Source organism: Fukomys damarensis, unplaced genomic scaffold (assembly GCF_012274545.1).
Source record: "Fukomys damarensis isolate Sample0158 unplaced genomic scaffold, DMR_v1.0_HiC HiC_scaffold_15, whole genome shotgun sequence".
Taxonomy (NCBI): Eukaryota; Metazoa; Chordata; class Mammalia; order Rodentia; family Bathyergidae; genus Fukomys; species Fukomys damarensis.
In genome coordinates, this window is record NW_022900927.1 from 4,841,061 (window position 1) to 4,864,278 (window position 23,218).

Below are 23,218 nucleotides of genomic sequence, written 5' to 3' on the forward strand. Positions count from 1 at the left end.
TGTAGGTACAGTATTTTTTCCTGTAGGGTGTGTGTGTGTGAATCAGTAAAAGAAATTCTAAAAAGCATGGCATAATTTCTTACACTGACACTACATTTATAAAGCTAGGAACTACAACACAGGGGAAGTTGGAGTAACAAATTAGTGATTTTCAAAGAGAGATACTGGGCTGGGGACTTAGCTCAGTGGTTCCACCACCTGCCTCGGAAGAGCAAGGGCCCAAGTTCGATCCCTGGTACCAAAAAAGAACAACAACAACGAAAAGAGAGAGAGAGATTTCCAGTATTTTCCCAACCCTCAACAAAATGGTTGACAAAAATGTACTAGATATGTGAATATACAACTACTATGAATCTGAACTCTTGACTAGAAAACATCTTCATCACTTTCCTAAATAAGTAGGAAGGATAATCGTCTTTGCTTTCTCAATACTAAGCCACTTCTATGCTATTAGGTTAGAAATTTCTTCTTATGATTGGAACTAAAATATGAGATGGGGGAAGAAGAACTTTATTTTTCTAGGCCTTTGGTAAGTATAAACTGCGATTCTTCTACACAAAAGATAACAAAAAACTAGTAAAAGACCAATTACATTTAATTTACTGATTGCTTTCTCAAACAGGTCTTTGTATTTTTCACCTGAATGTAACTTTTTTGGTACCAAGGATTCAACTCAGGACCTTGTGCTTGCAAGACAGGTGCGGTACCACTGAGCTAAATCCTCGGTCTGCCTAAATGTAACTTTTGAAAAGCCTGCTAATAAACTTACCTGTTCTATCCAGTGTATTTGGTGCAGCCAACTCAGGATCTTCTGATTCTCTGGCCTCCACTGAAAGTGTTTCCAAACCTTCGCTGAGGGAGTCCACAGACTCAGCATCATTGATGACTCCATTGACTTGACAACCATCAACACCACCTTTCTCTGAGGAAGGTGAAGACTGCTCCTCTTGAATGGAAACAGATTTACTGGAATCTGGGATATTGTTTCTTGCTTCTGCTCCAGGTTTTGGTTTGCTTTTCTTCTTTTTGTTCTAAAGTTATTGAAGATTTGAAAAGAAGAAAAGAAAAAGCAGACCCTCCCACAACACACCCAAAGAGGTAAGCAACTCTAGCTACCAAAAGGCAATCAATGCTACTAATTTCTCGTATGTTCTTTCCAGAGATTGAACATATTTTTATATATGCTGAACCACTGCCTATAATAAAATTTTACTATGTAAAACCCTTTGGATAAGCTCATAATATAATTAAACACACTACATCTCCTCATGGCAAAAACCTACCTTAAGCAAAATGAAAAGATAAATTAGAAAATGTGGAAAAAACCTGTAGCTTGGGGCCGGGGATTTAGCTCAGTGGTTCCATCACTTGCCTTGCAAGTGCAAGGGCCCGAGTTCGACCCCTGGTACCAAAAAAAACCAAAAACAAACAAACCTGTAGCTTGTATTGAAACAAAAAGAGCTCTAACAAAAAGCCAAGAAACTGGCTTGCCTGGCAAGCAAAAGGTCCTGAGTTCAATCTCCGGTACCAAAAAAGAAAAAAAAAAAAAAGCCAACTAACACAACAGAAACGATATAGGCTATAAGCATATGAAATGAGGCATAGCCCCTGTCTAAGAGACAAATATATTAAAACAATACTGCAGTATCATTTTTCAATTATTAGATTAGCAAAAATAAAGTATAACAACACTGTAGAGTTGAGGATACAGAGAATTTTTATATATCACCAGCAGGGGTGGCAATCTGGTAATAACTTATCAAAATTATAAATGCACATGTTTTGGCCAGTAATTTTACTTCTAAGAATTTATCCTAGGTGAGGCTAACATGTTCAAAATTATATTTTATATCAGGTTTTTTACTGCAGTATCGTTATTAAAAGCAAAGGACTAGAAACAACCCACGGCTTGACCAACGGGGAACTGGTTAAGTAAGATATGGTACATCCAGACAGCAGGATGATTATATGTCCCTAACAAAAAAGTTCATTATACTTTATATCAAAATATGAAATAAGCTCAATATATTACAAAAAGAACACACTTATATGCATCAAATATCCTGGAAGACCCATTAAAACATTTATAATACTGTTCACCTTTGGGGTAGGGAATTAAGTAGCTGGAGAATAGGGTAAGATGAAGATGTTTCAGTGCATTAATTTGAGTACCTGTGAATTGAGCCACATGAATATATTACCTATAAAAATAGTAAAAAAATTTGTTTGTTTGTTTTTTTTTGGTCCTAGGGACTGAAGCCTGGGACCTTATGTTCTTGAGGCAGGAGGCAGCACCACTGAGCTAAATCCCCAGCCTGTTTTGTTTTGTTTTTGAGACAGAGTCCTGCTAAACAATTCAGGCTGGCCTTTGGTGATCCTCCTGCCTCAGTCCCCAAGTGCTGGGATTACAGGCATGTTTCAACAAGCCCAGGAAAAATAATAAAATTAAAGCAATCAAACAAGCTCTTTACCTTTTGTTTTGTCAACAAACAGCTCTACTGGCAACTCTTAATTCTATTCCTAAGGCCAGATAGGTATAACTGAATCAATTTCCCCTCCCCAAATTTTTTCAGTGGTTCTGTCTAGCAGGAGTACTAGTGAACTTGAAATACAATCTCTCCTGCAAAATTCTAATCTTGCTCTTAAATTCTTTCTCCCATGTGAACTGGCACTAATAATTTATCATCCTGGGCTTATAAATTAAGACAGTGATGTTTTCTAGAACACTCATAGCTATGTTTATTGAAAGCACTGATAAGTTAAACATGCAAAGCTACAGGTATAGACAGCTTCAGGACAAGCTCAAGGGTATTAGGTACCTCTTGGAAAATTCTGAAAGGTCACCAGGGCCAAGGATGGCTTGATGAGGCCCTGACAGAACTGCTAATGAAGTGATTTAGATGCATCAAGAAAGCATTTCAGGAGTTCAACACTACCCTAATGCAGGAAAATAATATTCCAAACAGGTTTCATACAGATATTAAAATCCATACTTTAAGCTTTTCCTAAAGGGCCTAAATTTAGGCTACAGAGCTGTGGGAAGAATACTAAGACTAGCTAGTCTTCTTTGGGGAAACATCTTGAGTTTTTTGTTTGTTTGTTTGTTTGTTTGAGACAGTGTCTTACTACGTAATTCAGGCTGGCCCTGAATTCACTATGTAGCCCAGGCTACCCTGAAGTTGCAGGATCTTCCTGCCTCAGCCTCCTGAGTGCTGGGATTACAGGCATGTACCACCACACCTGACCTAAATCTTGGTTTTAAGGGGATAAAGAGAAAAATACCAAGAATTATATATTAGGCATTTAAGTATTTGATATATTAGTTATTATTTTTCAATTTTAGAGACGAACCAAGGTTAAACAATACTCCAGGTCATAAAACCATTATACAGTGGAACCAGATAGAAATCTAGCTCTGACCCTCTCCAGCCCAAGTGCCTTCTACTTCTCTTAACTGTAGCAGCAGACCCCGCTGCAAAACACTTAATAGCTCTAGTAGCAAAAGCCCTCTGTAGGCTTTACGTCAAAGTTCATTAATATTAAAGATCCTAACACTGTTGTCTAACATAAAAGTCTGAGCGTTTTAGCTGACTGATGATGTGAACTACTGAAAACCTGATCAGTTTCTCTGAAGCAGCTCTGCATTCCTCTACATGCTCTTTATTTCAACCCCTATCTAGTAACCTCTCAGCAGAGTTACTGCTTTCTGCCTTCAATAACAGGGAAGAAACTGGGTGGTGCTCAGTACTAGTTGGATTTCAGTGACAAAGGGGATGTTTTAGCAAGATGAACTGAAGATATTTATGTAAGCCTTTTCTTTCAAGTATTTTTTGTGGAGCTTACATTTTTAAACTAATATGAAAATCAATATTATGCTCAAATTGAATTCATTTTTACCTTTTTCTTGCCTGTTACTGTCCATTCTTTGAGTACTTCACTGGCACTACCTGTAAGAGAAACCAATTGCAGATTTTCATTCCTACCACAGTCAAGCAGGAATTAATGTCTCTGCTTTTTATAAATGCCTGAGAATTTCCAAAGTTCGTAATAAGACAATTTAAAGATCAGGTCTCTGAAGTAATGTAATGAGATAATCACGTCATGCTTTCCTTTCAGCATACTTGCCTATTTAAATCCCTTTCACCATGTAATTTCCCCAGTGAGTTCTTCCAAGAAGAGACTAATGTAGCCCGGCCACTTTGAAGATTTTTTTATTTTTATTTTTATTTTTTTTTGGCACTGAGGATTGTACTTGGGACCAAGCACCAGAACCACTGAGCTAAATCCCCAGCCCTGAAGATTCTTTTCACTGTAGTCCAAATATAAAGATGACTGGCTTCTGCCCAAAGTATACCATCCACTTCCCTCCAGGTTTTACACCACCCCAGCTACACTGAGTTGGAGATAGCTGTACACTCCATCAGACCCATAACATTATTAAGAAAACAGATGAAGGTGAAGAAAAAACTTACAGTATTTAGACCTTTTTATCCTGCATTTACAAATTCAGGAAACTAAAAATGGGGTTCTAACTTAACATTACCGTTCAATGATAAACAGCTTCAAATAACTTTTTCTTAAACAAGTTATTTGGAAAGAGATCTGTTTGACGCTCCTCAGCTCTATGAATCTGAAGCACGGCTAAGCCTACCATTTTTATAGCGAAACTCAACTCTTTTTTTTTTTTTTTTGGTACCCAGGGTCAAACTCTGGACCTTGGGCTAGCAAAGCAGGTGGTGGAACCACTGAGCTAAATCCCCGGCCCTCACCCATTTTGAGTCACTCGCCAGAACCAAACTAAATAACAGTAGAGCTTGCAAGAGAATGTTGAGTTTCTGAATTTGCCATCTGTTACTGGGACAACTAAATCACTCTTTTGTTATGAAGAGTCGCTTAAATTTTTATTCAAGTCAACTCCAGTAACAATGGACACGTGATTTCTTCTTAAATACCAATAGAGAATATTCTGTGTCAAATTCTTAGTTTGTGTTTTCTTAGTTTCTTATTCCTGACATTACATAGCTTATGAATGAAATGCTTCATTACTGAATGTTCTAAAAGGCCAAAGTAACTTATATTGAACAAGATATTAAATGAACTAAAGATCTTTATTAAAAAGTGAGCTAAGATCTTTGTTATTAAAAAGTGATCTAAGATCTTTGTCTCATAAAACACCTTTGAGAAGTTGGGTGAGCAGGTAACCTACTTTCCAGTCCCCCTTCTGTCTCTTAGAAGCTTTCCTCCTCTCAGTAAATTTTTCCTAGACTTTTTTTTTTGGTTGGTTCTGGGGATGGAACTCAGACCCTTGTGCTTGAGAGGCGCAGGCAGCGGAACCACTGAGCCAAATCCCCAGCCCAATTTTTCCTACTCTTAACAAAACAAAACAAAAAAAGAGCTAAGATTACCTTCCATGAATGCTTGTACTGTTTTGTCCACACAATTATCAAAGTGCTGCAAAACCAGGATGATTTCATTGTTGCTCTTATTAGGAACGATTGCACGTACTGCATTTATCTGGAAAAGATGACAGGATCATTTAATTCTAACAGCAGTAGGTCACTAGGTAGTTGAAGTGTATTAAAGAGATTAACAAAAAATGATGTTAGAGTACATAAAACCATCTCACTGGAAATGAAAATAGATGAGTAATAATGGCGCATGAAAAATTAATTTCAAAATTTAGATAAAACATTTGTAGAAATAGAAGGTATGTACTAGATTTCATATAAAACAGTTGTTTAATTTAGATGCCAGGTATCAACTTAGCACCAACATTTCCTCACTTTAAGCATGCTGTAGGAAAGGGTGGAATGTTTAATGAAACACCAACTAAAACAACTTAGATTTTATATAGCATTTCTCAAAACATTTTTACTTTATATCACTTTATAATAACTACAAAGAATATACAGAGATAAATAGACTGCTTCAGGCATATAACACAATAAACACACAGTATCTTCTCTTCATGGTAGCCTACCCTACAATGTAACGTGTATTGCTTTTAATTTTTCTTCTTTTTCCTACTCTGAATCCCAAACTTACCTTGCAGAACTGGTTTTTTTCCTAACTTTCCTAAATGTGAAACTTTGCAACTGTTAAAAAAACAAAACAAAACAACAACAAAAAAACCCCACATACTAGGTGACACCCAGTTTAATAAAATATCCCTTCTTCTCTCTCTCTAGAGCTCTATCTCTATCCTAAATTTAACTTCAATACATGCTTACATTTTAAAGATGAATGTATATCTAAAATCTATGCTATTATTTCATAAGTATCACTTTATCATACATGCTTATTTTCAATTTGCTTTTATTACACAGCATTTTTAGAATTTTTCCATGTTGATTTTTTTTTTTTTGAGACAAGGTCTCGCTATGTAGTTCAGGCCTTGAACTTGCAGTGACCCTCCTGCCTCAGCCTCCTGAGTACTGGGATTTCAGGCATGTGCCACCCTGCCTGGTGTTCTCCTTTTTGGGGGGACAGTACCAGGGATTGAACTCGGGACCTTGCATTTGTGAGGCAGCGAGGTCCCTGGCCCTTTCATGTTGATAAATACATCTCTTATTCATTTATACTAAGTGACACAGTATTTCCATCATATAATATACTCCACTTATTCTTTCTCCTGTTGAAGGACATTAACACTGTTTCTAATGTGTGGTTTTGGGGAATAATGCTGTACTGAATGTTATGTTACTTTGCTGTTAAATCAGTTCCCAAAATAATATTTAGAACACTATAGTTACACAATTTTTAAAAATAGGTTCTTCTGTACAACCACTAGTAGAATCTTGAATACTAGGACACTACCACTTCATTAGGTAATGCCATCCTGCTCTCTAAAATAAATACAGCAATTCTGTCAGATTTATTCCTAAGGTATTTTCCATTTCTTTAAATTAAAAATATAAACTTTATTTATTTATTTTTTTGGGGGGTACCAGGGATTGAACTTAAGTCCTTGTGCTTGTGAGGCAGGCACTGGAACCACTGAGCTAAATCCCTGGCCAATAAAATATAAACTTTATATACTACTCAGCCATAAAGAATGAGAAATTAGACTCATTCATAGGAAAATGGATACATATTGAGGACATACTCCTAAGTGAAATAAAAAAGTCACACGTGTAAATACTGAATAGTTTCTCTGGTGTGAATAAACCGTAATAGTACGTAAGATCCTAATGAGATAACTGACATTGTGAAATGGGAAGAAAAGGGCTAAAGGTGTAGTGAAAGTGGGAAGGGTAGGGTAAAGGTAATAAGGGAAAAAAATATGAGAAAATGAAAAAATGGAAATAAAGTGTTTGTAAATGGGGGGGGGAGGGGGTCAAGGGAAGGCAGGGACAAGGGGAAAAAATGAGAACCAAGACCTGTCATGTAGAGGTACAAGATCCCAATAATGAATGTAACTGTACTGTATACCTTAAATGTACCAATAAACTCAATAAAAGAAAAAAAAGAAAATAAATAAATTTTATAATGGGGGGGTAATGGTACAACCCTATAATCTTAGCATTTTGAGAAGCTAAGGCAGGAGGATTGTAAATTTGAACTTAGCCTGGGCAACTTAGCAAAACCTTCTCTCAAAATAAAGAAGGCCTGAGGATGTAGGTGTAGATCAATGCAAATGCCCTGGGTTCAATATCCAGTACCAGGAAAAAAATATCCACCAAAGAAAAGGTAAACTTTATAATAATTGCATATCATTTTTATTTTTATATATCTATTTCATATCTAGTAACTGATGAATTATTAGTCCTATTAATTTGTTGCTTTCCTGGATTTTTCTATGCAGATAACTGTACTTTCCATAAAAGCATTTTCCTTCTTTTCTAAAATAACAGCTTTTTTCTTCTTTCCCAACTCATAATTTTTAGATCTACTGCACGATGTGTAACTGTTTGTTCTCAGAGGTCTTAGTTCCTTTTGGCGGAGAATGGTAGTTAGAAATTAATATCTAGGTGCCAGATGTGTTTATTGCTACTAGAGAGTCATTGTTTCTAGATCCTTTCAGTGGATATACCTAGGATATGTTTTTGTTAAATCATGAAATACTGACATCCTCAATTTCAATGAATAAAATTGTTACACTGGGATCAAACCCAAGACCTTGTGCATACTAGGCAAGCAGCATACCACTGAGGTGCATCCCAGCCCACAAATCTGTTTATCACTCTCAACATGTACAGTATACAGTAAGAGCAAGGTGTGGTGATACATGCCCATAATCCCAGCACTTTGGAGGTTAAAGGCAGGAGGACAGCTGAGTTCAATGCCAGACTGAGCTACACAGTCAAGTTCAAGGCCAGCCTGAATTACATAGCAAGACCTTCTCTCAAAAAACAAAAACCATGAAGAATATTGTACTTAAAAGTCAGTAGGGGCCACATCAATTGGGGTCAGAGTGTGTGTGGGAAATCATTGAGTTCCCCATCCTGAAGCTGAATGGCTGGACCATAGTGACTGAGTCTGTCACAAGTATGTCCAGCCTGTAGTCCATCCACAGCTTATCCCCTGCAGAGCTCATGGGTTTTATTCAGGCCACAGTGGATGGTCAGTCAAGCATGTAGCGAGTGCTAACTAGAACCAATGAGTGGATGGCAAAGGAAGGCCCCTTAGATCAAATGTCAAGTTTAAAAGTCACGCTCCCAGGCCAGTGCCAGTATGTGGGCTTGCCAGTGGTGGATTGCTTCAAGCAGTGGATTAATCTGAAAAAGGCTTTCATCTTAAACCATAGGCCGTGTCCCAAGAATGCACTTCTAGCCATGATAGGCCAGTCCTACAGTGACACTGATGACTATAAAAACACTGCCAACATCATGAAAACTCTCACATATCAAAGCTGCATTTTCAAGCAGCCATAAAGCCATTCTGATGGCCAAGGATGGGATATGACAGGACACAGTAGCTGCCTGGCCCAGCCCAGAAATCTCCTCACCCTCACCAGAGGGGAAAAGGGAGAGTCCTGCAACCAGAATGCTCCCCAGCTGCCCAGGACTTGTGTCCTGGACAAGGGCTTGGCCACCTGGGCCCTCTGGAGCAGACACTGTTGTCCTCTGCCCCCATATCTCAGCCCAGGATTAGCCCCTCCCATTTGGGCCTGGGCTAAGGAGACCCTGGCACTCACTGCCACCTTGTATCTACCCCCAACCCTGCTATGAACATGCCACTGAATAAAGTCAGAAGGTAAGGAGGAAAAGAAGTCAGCAGGATTTTCCTGTTCATCATTTCTCTGAAGGTAAAAATATTTTAAAATTTTTTGGGGGGGCACCAGGGATCAAACTCCGGACCTTACACTTTCAAGGCAGAACCACTGAGCTAAATCCCTGGCCCCTTAAAAATTGTGACCTTACAGCCGGGCGTGGTGGTGCATGTCTGTAATCCCAGCACTCGGGAGGCTGAGGCAGGAGGATTGCTGTGAGTTCGAAACCAGCATGGGCTACATAGTGAGTTCCAGGTCAGTCTCAACTACATAGTGAGACCCCGTCTCAAAACAAAACAAAACAAAAAAAATTGTGACCTTACACTAGACCTGTTCCAGAATTCTTCTTCTTCTTCTTTTTTTTTTTTATAAGATCCCATTATGTAGTTCAGGTAAGCTTTGAACTCACTATGCAGCCCAGGACAGCCTCAGATTCTTTGTGATCCTCTTGCCTCAGCCTCCTGAGTACTGAGATCATGAAACCTGGCACAAGACCCATCCAATCCTTTCTCCATGACAAATCCTGGGCCTTCTAGTCCTCTGTGGTAAAGCTAATTTGCTAGTGAGACTGGCACTGTCACCCAGTTTCAGTTACCATTCTAATTTTTGGTCCCATCTGTATTTTTGGAGCCATGGATTTCCTTTACCTTTTATGTTCAGTTATGCATTTAAAATGATACATGTCATTTTTCTTTTCTTTTCTTTTTTGGTTTTTTTGAGACAGGGTCTCACTGTGTAGTCCAGGCTGACTCAAGCCTCCCAAATGCTGAGAAAACACATGTGTAGCACTGCACCCCTGGCTCTTAATGAGTTTTGTTAGCAGCTACTGATTAGTTTCCTAAATTTTCCTATGAAATTCAAGATTGTTTTTCTACAGTAACTAGCCTTACCTTCTCTTTCATGTTCTCAAAAACTCCTCCTCGGGCCAGTACAGTATTGGACTGCAAATCAAAAATGAATCCTGATGAATCTGAAAGAATGAGGATAAATACTCAACACAATACAAAATTAAGTATGCCTGCTTTTCTCTCATAAAATAATTCATAACAACTTGGTTGCTACTGAGAAGTTCTATTGTCTAAATAATTAACAACTACATTTTTAGTAAAATTATAAAATTTTAATATGAAGTGTACTTTCTGAGGAAAACAGTAAATGTATCACTTATTTAGACTGCCCTAATTATCCTACTTTATTTTAAAAGGCCCTCTAAAAATGTTGCAAGAAAATGGCTCACCATGGTAAAATTTAAAAGAATCTGAAAATGTTGAGTAGAGATGGATATTTCTGTAACATTAATAATCCTAACACACGAAAGTAATTTCCATCTTCTAGGTTGAGCCCCACACATATTCTTAGACTATGAACTCCATGAATACCTGCATTTGTGTCTTTAATATAATCTCAGTTTATATTAAGGAAATGAAACTACTCAAGAAGCAAATGAAACTAATTCAAGAAGTGATACAGATAAAACAAAGCCTCAGGTGAGTCTGCATTATGGGAAAATTTGATTCAGTGTGATTAACTACAAAAAATAGATTTCTGCTTTTCTGTACTTTCTTTTCTCAGCACTTATACAGAAGATACCTATACATTGAACCAGTTTTCACCTATTAATGTGTGATCAGTACAATGCCTCAAATTTAACACTCCACAACTTTGTTTTAAACCAAAGAGGTGCAATCTCAGAGTGATTTTCAATTTCTGATGTGTATACTTATTATCATTTGGGGATGCTTATGCTAAAATGTGGGGTGTGATTCAACAGTCTGGCCTACGATTTGAGATTTTTATTTCCAGATGATATCAACATTAAAAATCTAAGAACCTTACTTGGCAGTAGATTGGATGTTAAAATTTTAATTGAGCAAGTAAAAGGGAAAGTTTTGAGGAAAGGGGTATTAAAAAACAAGAACTATAAAGGTAGAATTTCCAAATTATTTTGCTACTGGTACAGATGTTTTAATTGAAGCTTCTTTTACAATTTAATTTTTATCCTATTTCCAAATACTTTCATGTTGCTATGGAAGACTGATCATTTACAAGTTAGAATGATAACATTTTGCTACTCTAAGTGGAAAAAAAAAGGACGACTAGCGCTTATGTCATTTCAAGAGAAATTATGCTTGCCAATTACCAATGAACCTTGACTTAATTCAGATTTAACCTCATTTAATTCTAGCTATTTCTAGGCCGCTTTCAAATGAAAAATCAACTGTTACAGTTACACAAACCTAGTATTTAAGACTGAATCGCCCAGATAACTATATATTAACTCCTAGTTATCTTTAACAATTGAAAGGAGACCTGATGTATAAAGATGAAGCTCCTATATAGCTAAAGTACTATCTAGAACTTTCTTAGTCACTACAAATCAGCCAAATGATATAACTTGAATCTTGTAATGTATCCTCCTACCAAAAGGTGTCAATAAGCAGTGATATGATACAAAGGACATTAATAATCGACTTACTAGAGAATCAAACCACCAATCTCTGAGAGAAAAAGGGAGACACTTAAAGCTTAACAGTATTTTGGAGTTTGTATTTAAATAAACTATTTAAATAGCTTAGTGGTGCCACCACCTGCCTTGCAAGCACAAGGTCCTGAGTTCAATCCCCAGTATCAAACAAACAAAAAAATAAACTATTATTATTACTAGCCTCTTATGTATAATTCAACACTTTTTTCTGGTACTCAGAATTATATTTAACACTATTTTATCTCCTTTAGCAACATACCACATAAAACAAAGGGAAGTTCTGCACTCAGTTACTGTCTAAAGAAATTAACATAAGTATTAGGATTTATCTGGCATACCAATCAGGGTGATTAAAAAATACATAAAGCAGGGTCAGGGATTTAACTCGGTGGCACCACTCCTGCTTTGCAAGCAAGCGCAAGGTCCTGAATTCAATCCCCAGTACAAAAAGAAAAAAACAAAACAAAAGATAAAGCAACTATTTCACTCAGGATCCCAGCAGAAAACAAATTCAAATTGGAAAAATATGAATAAAGTTTAGCAAAGGGTCTGCCTTCAGAGGTGCTAGAGTAGTACCTCTTAGTTAATGAATGCCAAGCGAGTGTAGCACTTCCCCATAGTCCTGAAGACTGAGGGAGCAGTTCCAGGTCCAGAGGGCATGTCCAATCTTCTCTCTTCAGGAATGAAGAGACCGTAAGAAAACAATTGTGACCTTTGGTCAAGGGACAAAGCCCCCAGATAACCCTCATGGAGAGTGGAGGAATAAATACCCCTGTCACTCTTCTCTCTGCCTCTGAATCTCCTGCCAGTGCTGCCCAATGTCCAAAGCGACCATGCTGGAGAGTAAGGAAGCTACTGAGCTAGAATATACAGGTTAATCGCGCGCGTGCGCGCGCGCGCGTGTGTGTGTGTGTGTGTGTGTGTGTTGGGGCTTTTATTTTGCATCACTGAGGATTAAACCCAGGGCCTCTTGCATGCTAGGTAAGAACTCTATCATTGAGCTACAGGTCCAGCTATCATATTTATATTTTAAATAATGAAATCACCAGCCGAGTGTGGTGGTGCACGCCTGTAATCCCAGCACTCTGGGAGGCTGAGCCAGGAGGACTGCTGTGAGTTCAAGACCAGCCTGGGCTACATAGTGAGTTCCAGGTCAGTCCCAATACACAGTGAGACCCTGTCTCAAAAAACAAAACAAAACAAAAAATCACCAAAAGCAGAAAAGCAATAATCTAACATTGACTACACACTAGCTTTCTATGTGTATTTTGTTTTGAGATAGTCTTGGTATGTTGCCCAGGCAGCATCAAAACCTGGGTTCAAGCAATCCCTCAACCCCTGCCTCCCAAGTACCTCTGAGTATGGTACTATTGCCTTTTACACTTGAATCAACATCCAATGAAGATTCAAAACCGTACTTGAATAAATTGGCAACTAAGTGACTCTCGGCATTATAATTCTTATTTCCCACAAATCATAATGAGTAATTTAATAACTTACTTTCTCATGAAAGGAAGGCCTAATATTCCCTAATTCCACTGGGAAGAAACAAGGTAGGAGTTCATCTTGCTATTTAACTATGACAGCAATGCATGTATTCTATCAGATATAAATTTATTTACTTTTTGGCAGTACTATTCAAGGAATCTAGAGCTTCATGCATAATAGGTAAGTGCTATACCACTGAGCTCCATCCCTAACCCTTTTTACTTTATCCAGAGTCAGGGTCTCACTAAGCTGCCCAGGATGGCCATCCAACTTGCAACCCTCCTGCCTCAGCCTCCCAAGCAGCTGAGATTACTGGTATATGCCACCTCACCTGACACTGAACTTCTTTATTATCATTTATTTATTTCATTCTATTAGGAACCATCTCAGAAGCTTCTTGGAATTATTTCAAATAGAACACATTTAAGAACATTTTTGGCAAAGTATATTACACATAATGAAGCTAACTGACATATCTATAAATACTATATAGGTCTTACTATTGTTTTGCTAATTTCAAAAATCAGGCAAAGGTTGTTTTAGACACCTAGGATGGCACAGAAATATCTAGGTCTGAAGTTTCATGTATTAAATTTACTTTGAACAGGTATCTTCACAAGCTGTAACACACAGTCTAATTCTGTTAATTTATAGTTTAATCTGAAGATCACGGTACAAGTTTCTATGAGAAATCCATATGGAGATTCCTTAAAAGATTCAATATAGGCCAGTCATGGTGGTACACACCTCTACTTCCCCTCAGAAGGCTGAGGCAGGAGGAATGCCTCAAACTGGAGGCCAGCCTAGATTCAAAGCCAGCCTAAACAAACCACACAAAAACAGATGACCTCCCAAAACTGTGAGACCCAGCGGCCTTTGTCCCTTCTGACCATAAAGGAGCTGAGCCCAGTGGGGAAATGACTGGGGTCCTGTAGGCAAGAGGCTACAGCAGTACCTGATGACCCTCGTGATACCTGGTGATAAAGGAAATTCTGCCTCCCCTGAATCAGACAGACAACAACATTTTCAAATAGGTAATAATCCCAGCACTCGGGAGGCTGAGGCAGGAGGATTTCTCTGAGTTGAGACCAGCCTGGGCTACATAATGAGTTCCAGGTCAGTCTCAACTACATAGTGAGACCCTATCTCAAAAAAAAAAAAAAAAAAAAAAAAAAAAAAAAAAAAAATTCAGTCTCTGGTTGATCCATTGGAATGAGTATTAAATAAACATATTTTGCTTGCTTTGTAAAATGTATTATAGAACTATCATATCATCCCAGAACTCTACTTGAGATTATATGCACAAAAGAATTGAAATCAGAGTCTCAAAGACACTTATCCACTCATGTATGATACTAAACACACAGATACAATAATGAGCAATACTTCTATGGCTCCTGCCCTCTTACAGTTTTACAGTGTATTTCAAGGGACCAGTAAAAAATATATATTGGCCATCTCCTTATAGCAACTATATTAGTTTATCAAACTACACAGTACTAAATACATTGATAGCTGGGCGTGGTGGTGCACACCTGTAATCCCAGCACTCTGGAGGCTGAGGCAGGTGAATCATCAAAAATTTAAGTCCAGCCTGGACTACACAGCGATACCTTGTTTCAAAAAAATGTATGATAGGGCCAGGGATTTAGCTCAGTGGTGCTACACCTGTCTCACAAGCACAAGGTCCTGATTTTGACCCCCACCCCATACCCCCCTCCAAAAAAATGTATGATAGACTCCCATGATAACACTAGTAAGGAGTAGAGATTATTAAAAAGCTTAACCACCTTAGATCCTATCTAAAAAACTTTAGTAATAAACAAGGTCCTGGTTCAATCCTTAGTACCACCAAAAAAAAAAAAAAAATGAAATAATGAAGTTTAGCAAGAGCCAATACTGTGAATGTCACACCTGGTAAGAAAAGATGCAGGGGTGAAAAACCATCCAAATCCTTGGTTCCAGGAAGCCCTAGTACATCCTCATCACTGCTACCCATACTATCTCTGCTCCCTGGTTCTTCAAGATGGCGACTCCTTGGACCAACTCCTGGCAATCACTTCCCTTTTTACATCTTTGACCCCCCCCCAAGCTGATTCCTTTTTGGACTCAGCCCAATCTCACCCCAATGAGAAATAAAGCCTAGCTGTTCACATAAAGCCTGCCAGGTTGGTCTCTAACACATGCATCTCTAATATAGTGAGCATATAGTAAGGCTCTCTGAAGTACTGAGTGTTATTTCAGATGATTATTCATAAGATATCTTTTCATGGGAAGGCCTGTCCTCCTAATTTCAGCCTACTTACATTAAATAAAAGTATACAGGGGAGCCTGGAATGGCAGCACAAACCTATAATCTCAGCATTCTGGGAGGATGAGAAAGGAATATCACCAAGCTCCAGTCCAGCCTGGGCAACTTACTATCTTAGCAAGACTTTCTCAAAATTAAAAAAGCAGATGTGGAGCTGTGGATGTCGCTTAGTGCAAAAGCCCTGAGTTTTAGTATTGCCAAACAAAACAAAATTCTAAAAAGTGAGAGGACTCAATCCACACATGGAGTATATACCTTCACGAGGCTAGTGAATTTATATCTTTAATTTCATCAATTCAAAATGTATGCTTTTAAATTCCTTAGACCCCTTTTCATGAATACAGATGATGGTAAATTATTCCCTCTGACAAATGAAGAGAAAGATGAATTATAACCTCTCCCAAAATGCCTTCTTTTATGTTGATGAGAAAATCAGTTGTGGTACTACTTCTTGTCCAAACATCCTAAGTCCTACTGCAAAATCAAGAAAGGAATCCAGGGACAGGGATTTAGGTCAGTGGTTCCACCACTTGCTTCCGAACCACAGGGCCCAAGTTTGATCCCCAGTACAAGGACAGGACAGGAAAGGACAGGACAGGACAGGACAGAAAAGTAAAGAAAGAAAGGCAACTTGGGACTAAATTTTATGAGTATTACTGTTGTATAACATCAAACTTGGATTTCCTTCCTCCCTTCCTTCTTTACTTCCGTAACTTCCTTCCCTCCCTCGTTACTGGGGATTGAACAAGGGACCTTGCACTTGCGAGACAGGCAGTGGAACCACTGAGCCAAATTCCCGACCCTCAAGTTGCTTATACTGATATTCCCTACTCAAGACATAAAGTTGGGTAACATTATTACTCACATTATACCAGAGGCTAACACGGGCCAAAAGGGGTAAAAACCAATTAAATACAAGTAAAGCCCATTGATGAGGAAGCCTAAAGGTCTAGATATCTTGACAAATGTGATTATCCCTGGTTATATTTTCTCTAACTATATCGTCTTGCTCTTAAAATATTACAAAAGTAAATGGTAGCCGGGGATTTAGCTCAGTGATTCCACTGCCTGCCTTGCAATTACAAGGTCCCAAATTTGATCCCCAGTACCAAAAAAATAAATAAAAAATAAAAAAGTAAATGGAAGAACAGAGCCAAATCAAATGCCAATTCTTGCAGAAGTGGTACTTGTAAACAAATGGACAATCTAAAATTTTCCTTTAGACTGAATACCTCCGATACTTACTTGACCATAAAAATTATCAATATCTTGGAATTATTTTTAAACCAACTTGGAAATAATCCATAGTAAATCATTAATAAAATTACAAATACAGTTATTTCTTTGTGTACAATAATGGGAAAATAGGAACTAGGATTATACTGCATAAGGATTCTACTGACTATAAGGAAAACAAAGTTACTATTGTAATAACTACTAGCAAGTGTCTAGACTGCATGTAGAACTTCAAAACTAAAGATGTCACCAATTTTAATTTCTAGGTGGTCATTTTCTTCTGCCAAATTACCACTTAAACATGAAGGAAATGAATCTGTGAGTTAAATAAGCTTTTTTTTTTTTAAACTGAGGATCAAATTCAGGACCTTATACTTGAGAGGCAGGCGGTGGAACCATTAAATAAGCTATGAAGAGCAAAAAGAATGTATAAATAAGGGAGACTCAAGCTCAAAGGGGAGCAAATAAGAGATGGGAAATTCAGAATGACACAATGCCAAAATGCCATTTTTTAAGCCTTCTAGACTGTTCTAATTAATACTACCACCTCTGTTGCCAATTGTAAAACACAAGCATTCTTGGTAGTTTATAAACAGTACAGACTTATAGTCTCATTAACTAGTCTTTCTACTCATCTTGATGACCACTGTGATTCACGCATTCAGAAAATATCTGCACTTCAGTGACCAGTCTGCTAATGGGTCTTTGTTATGTGGCTTGTGTCTAGATGTCCCCCTAAAGGCTTATGCAGTCATAGGTGGGGCTTTTTCAGAGATAGTTAGATCTAGAGTGTTGTGATGCTACACTTAAGGGTGTGTAATTATAAAATCAATCCACTGACTGGTTTGTCACCTGCCCTAATCCTGGTAGCCTAGACAGAATATAAAAAGGGGGAAAAAAAAAAAGCTGCCAAGAGCCAGGTGTGGTGGTGCACGCCTGTAATCCCAGCACTCGGATCACTGTGAGTTCAAGACCAGCCTGGACTACATAGTAAGTTCCAGATCAATCTCAACTACATAGTGAGACCCCCATGTCAAAAAAAAAAAAAATAAAAAAAAAAAAAAAAAAAAAAAAAAAAAAGCTGCCAAGGTTGCTTGTCTTCTGTCTGCTGTGAACTGTTTCTCCTCTGATGCCCCTCTGCCATGCCACCCTGCCTTGGAGCCAGCCAATTATGAACTGAAACCTCTACAAACTGAGCTAAATAAAACTTTCCTCCCTTAACTTTAGGTGTCTGGTATTTTGTCTCAGCAACAAAAACGGTGACTAAGATAGTCTTCAATGAAAGAAGACAGCCTTTTAGCTGCCTGTAGACCTTTTTTTTGTCTACACTATGTAGCTCACTATGTAGCTCAGGCTGGACTTGAATTCACTATGAAGCCCAGGCTGGCCTCAAAATCATGGCAATCCTTCTGCCTCCGCCTCCCAAGTGCCAGGATTACAGGTGTGTACCACCATGCCCAGCTGTGTGTGGTCTTAACAGCTGATGTGAGTTTTTCTTTACTTTCCTTCTTTGCTTTCATCAACTACATTCTGAAGAATGCTGTTTCTCACATTGTAAGACAAAGCACTTAAACATGGGAGGTCTCCAAACTTACAGAATGAGTTCAGGGTTTTTCAGGTAGAGCTTGATGGAATTAGGGTTTTGCCAAGGAACAGAGAAGCAGTTAAATCCTATCTTACTCTCTTCAATTGATTTTCCCAAGTTTCCAGAAGGCATAACAGAATAAGCTTTTATTTTTTAAGTTGCAAGAAATCTTGAGGGTCTTCATTGTTGAAAAGGTTTGTTTTTCCCAATAATAATTCTGTCAGTTCTTCAAAGCTGTAACTGGGCAGGAAAGCCAGTCTACTTTTCACAACCTTCTCATTAATATGCTCTAGAAAACAGATGGAAGCAACAATACTGATTTCAATGCCTGTCTTTCTGTCTCAATGCTATCTCTTGATAGTCTGGAATTAGTTCTCCAACACTGAGACAAAATGAACAGTTTTTTTAAAAAGTCTTTACTACTACTCCTCACTGCCCTTCAGATTCTTAAGAATTCTATGAGCTATAGCAACACAAAAATTCAATTCAGTAAGCCCCAAAATTAAGACTTTTAAGACAGGTATGGTAGCCCATGCCTGCAATAGCAGGTTCCTTGGAAGACTGAGGAAAGATGATAAATTTGAGTTTAGGCTGAGCAACTCAGCAAGAGAGTCTCAAAGTAAAAAGACCTGGGGATGAACTAAGTGGTAGAGTGCTTGTCTAGTGTGTGCGAGGCTCTGGGGTTCTATCCCAACACTGTGGAATGCAAGAAGTCAAGAAGTCAAAAACTTTTGGGGACTGTGCTATTAAAAGTCAAACAAATCTTTTTTTTTTTTTTTTTGTTACCAAGGATTGAAAACTCAATACCTTGCACTTTGAGGCAGGTGCGGTGCCAATGAGCTAAATCTCTGGCCCTAAACAAATCTTGAATTACTAAGATCAATACAGAATAAATTCCTGAACATCTAGACAGTGAAGCATAAGAAATATATAAATTAAAAAAATCTGCTGGGGATTTAGCTCAGTAGAGTCGCTGCCTGCCTCACAAGCACAAGATCCTGAGTTTGATCCTTGGTGCAGAAAAAATAAATAAATAAATTTTTAAAAAATTAAAAACTCGGGCTGGGTTTGATGCTGCATGCCCATAATCCTAGCACTCAGAGGATGCTGGGGCAAGTAGACTGCTATGAATTCAAGGCCAGCCTATAAACTACATAGCAAGATCTTGTCTCAAAATACAATTACTACTAATAATAAATAAATAAAAATAGAGTAAAAAATAAAAATTTTCTTATTTCCTATGTGGTAGCATTAATTCCACTTTAGATATTTGAGAAATTTTGTGTCTTGGATGTTCCTTTTGCCCCTGTAAAATGGTAAATGCTTTTCCTCTCCATCCACCCTGTCTCCTTTGCTTCAAAGTATAGAAATGAATAGGTCAATTCTAATCAAATGTTCTGTCTCTAACCTTTTCAATTTTTTTTTTTTTGTGTGGTAGCAGGGATTGAACTCGGGTCCTTGCGCTTGCAAGGCAGGCCACCGAACTGCTAAGCTAAATCCCTGGCCCCTCGAACCTTTTCATAACACAACCTTTTTCATAAAACTACAGCACTGAAAAATTTGTTACTTTTCACTCATTAACCTTCAAACAAATGAGAATTAAATCTGTCAGCTTCTACTTTCTTAAACTGACTTATGGATCAATAATCTACTTCATTTCTAAATATTTCTGTAACCAAAATTATGATTCTGACGAAGTAGCTCTAAGTACTGTATTTGAAAAGAGACTGTTTAATAATACACTTACATCAGCCCATTCTGGCCTGATAAAAAGTCATTTAAAAAATGTTATAAAATAGTACAGCTTGACAATTTTCCACTAAGAAAACATCCAGCTATACCTCTGGGTCTAGAACTAAAATTTAAAAAAAAACAAACAACTAAAACCCTATTAGTACTCCAGAAACCTTCCTCATGTCCTCTGCAATAGTCACTGCATCCCATTCCCCACAGGTAACTACACTCCAGACTCTCACTTCCTTTCTTTACAGTGACACCACTTAAACCACATTACTCTTATGTGTTAGGGTTTATTTTTACCCTTACCTATAAAACAAATAATTCTGTATATTATTTTCTTTTTTCTGTATGATTTTGCTCAACACTGTGTTGTAGGACACATACATACATTCCTGCAAGTAAATGTAGTTTGTTTACTTTCACTGCTGAATATTTCATTGAAGTCTGAGGCAGGAGGATCACCACCAGCTCCAAGGCCAGCCTTGGCAACACAGTGAATTCAAGGCCAACCTCAAGTACATAGCAAGACCCTTCCTCAAATAAACAAAAACCATTAGCTGGGTACACTGGGTGTAATCCCAACACTTGGGAGGGTGAAGCAGGAGGATCACCATGAGTTCAAAGGCAGCCTGGACTATATAGTGAGTTCTTCCAAGTTTTTTCCCTTGTTCTACAACCTTTAAAGCAAAAAAAATCTCCATATATGAATAGATCTGATCCTAAGCCCTCGTCCATTTGTTCACATTTTCAGTTTATGGCAATACTATACTGTCTTAATTACTATAAATTTATTTAAAGTGCTGATAGATGATACAGCAAATTCTCTGCTCTTGCTACCATCAAGAATTCTTTGGCTATTCTTAACCTTTGAGACTATGATATTTGTTTCAGAATTACTTTGTTGGGCTGGGAATGTAGCCCAATGGCACTGTACCTGCCTGGCAAACGACAGGTACTGATTTTAATTCCCAGTGCCACCCTCAAATAATTACTTTGTCAAATTCTACCTCCAAGAAAGGAGGTTTCACAGTTAGTGTATTAATCTATAAATCAATTTGGGAGAAAGGTTATCTTCCAAATAGCAAATCCTGGGCCAGGGATTTAGCTCAGTGGTTCCACTGCCTGCCTCACAAGTGCAGAGTCCCAAGTTCAATCACCAGTACAAAACAGCAAATCCTTGCGAGGCATGGTGGAACATGCCTGTAATCCCAGCACCCGGGAGGCTGAGGCAGGAGGGTTGTCATGAGTTTGAATATGAATATGGTATATCCTTCTATTCATTTCTTTCAATGTTTTGTCAATTTCCAATGATGTTCTTATACAACCTCTATCGAATTTATTCTATTTTTTTATTAAAAAAATTTTTTTTGGTACCAGGGGTCAAACTCAGGACCTTGCGCTTGCGAGGCAGGTGGTGGCACCACTGAGCTAAGTCCTCAACTCTAGTTTATTCTATTTTATACTTTCAGTATAATTATAAATGGCACCTATTTTTAAATTTCATTTCCTAACTCCTCACTGCTAGCATAAATAGGTGTGACTGCTCTTTGTAGATGATCTAATTACTATCCAATAATACAACACTTAAAATTCCTAATTCTGTTTCTAGATGCTTTTGGACTTTTTAATGTAGAGAATCTATAAAAAATCTGCAGCAAACATAAACACAATAATGAAATGAGAGCTTTTCCTTGAGATCAGGAAACAAGAAAAAAAATTCTTTGTGCATTACTTTATTCAATTGGAGTTCTCAGCCACTACAGTAAAGCAAGGAAAAGGAAAATAAGTCATAAATAATAAAATCCCATTATTCAGATTATTTTTTATGTTACATTTTTGGAATGTAAAACACTGAAAATTACTGAGATTTAATTTGTTTTTTCCCTAACTTCTTTAGATGGATACTTATGGAGATGTAGAGAGGGCATGGAAAGGGGATGTAAGGAATTAAGATGTATTATGGTGGGCCAGGAATTTAGCTCAGTGGTTCTGCTGCCTGCCTCTAAAGCGCAAGGTCCCGAGTTTGATCCCCAGTACAAAAAAAAAAAAAAAAGATGTATTATGGGATGTAATCACTATATACTATAAACCTGTACTAATTTTTTTTAAATGTCCATAATTTTTTGTTTTCTTTTCTCTTTCTCTTATGTAAAGCCTAAATCTCTTTTGCTTCAGAGCAGGACAGGGCCAGGCTTTAGCTCAGTGGTTCCATCCCCTGCCTCACAAGCACAAGGTTCCAAGTTCAATCACCAGCACCAAAAAAAAAAGGGCAGGGAGGGGTGAGCAGGATCCACTTAGTAACTCATTCTTAGGGAACAGAATGTGGCAGAAGTCACTGTGTCAGTTTCAAGTTTAGATCATACAATGACACTGTGCTTTCTTGTTTTATTTTTAAGAAATATAGATGGTCTATTTTCATTTATTTGTGGATGTAAATTTATTGACCAAGCCAGACAGTTAAGGCAGTTATTTTGAGTTTAACTACAAAGAATGACCCCCACCAGAAAGTCCCAGAACAAGATGTTAGAACTAGCTATCGATAAGCAAGCAACATTCCACAATCAAGGGAATGCACAGAGGTGGGTTTATCAAAAAATTAAGATGGCAACTGAGAAGACTGTACCCCCAACTTCACACAGTAAGAGGGGGAAGGGACCTTTCCAGCTAGGGGTATAAAAAGCACTACCTATCTGAATCAGATGTGCCTGTCTCTGCACAATCACCATTAAAGTTTTACTTCAGCTGTACTTTGCATCTCTCAGTCCATACTGTGGAGGTGTAGACTGTGTGCTTCCCCACACTGTTCTCTCTGAGGAAACTAGCTGCTAAATCATGAATAAACTTAAATGCTTTTATGAAGAGAGTCCCACAACAAGGAACTGAGGCCATTAGCCAAAAACTGTGTGAGGACACTGTCTTGGAAACAGCATTAAACTAGTCAAACTTTCAGGTAACTGCAGTTTGGCCAACATCCTGCTTACAAGAAGATCCCAGGAGCTGGGCATGGTGGCATACAACTGTGATAATCCCAACACTCAGGAGGCTAGAGAACGAGGATCACTACAAATTAGAGGCCAGCTTGGATTACACAGTGAGTTCCAGGACAGCCTGAACTAGAGTGAGACCCTGCCTCAAAAAAAAAAAAAAAAAAAAAAAAAAAAA

The 23,218-nt window shown here is 38.0% G+C and overlaps 1 protein-coding gene across 2 annotated transcripts in view; it reads right to left on the reverse strand.

Annotated features, from left to right (window-relative positions):
- The window catches only part of Spats2 (spermatogenesis associated serine rich 2), a 58,341-nt gene that overhangs the window by 28,744 nt on the left and 6,379 nt on the right, over positions 1-23,218 (reverse strand). For both annotated transcript variants that reach the window (XM_019207426.2, XM_010623618.3), the window contains exons 2-5: positions 10,102-10,181; positions 5,406-5,514; positions 3,898-3,947; positions 770-1,031 (exon numbers count right to left, since the gene is read on the reverse strand). In XM_019207426.2, the coding sequence (XP_019062971.1) occupies positions 770-1,031; positions 3,898-3,947; positions 5,406-5,514; positions 10,102-10,181 (501 nt within the window). The remainder of the gene's footprint in view (positions 1-769; positions 1,032-3,897; positions 3,948-5,405; positions 5,515-10,101; positions 10,182-23,218) is intronic.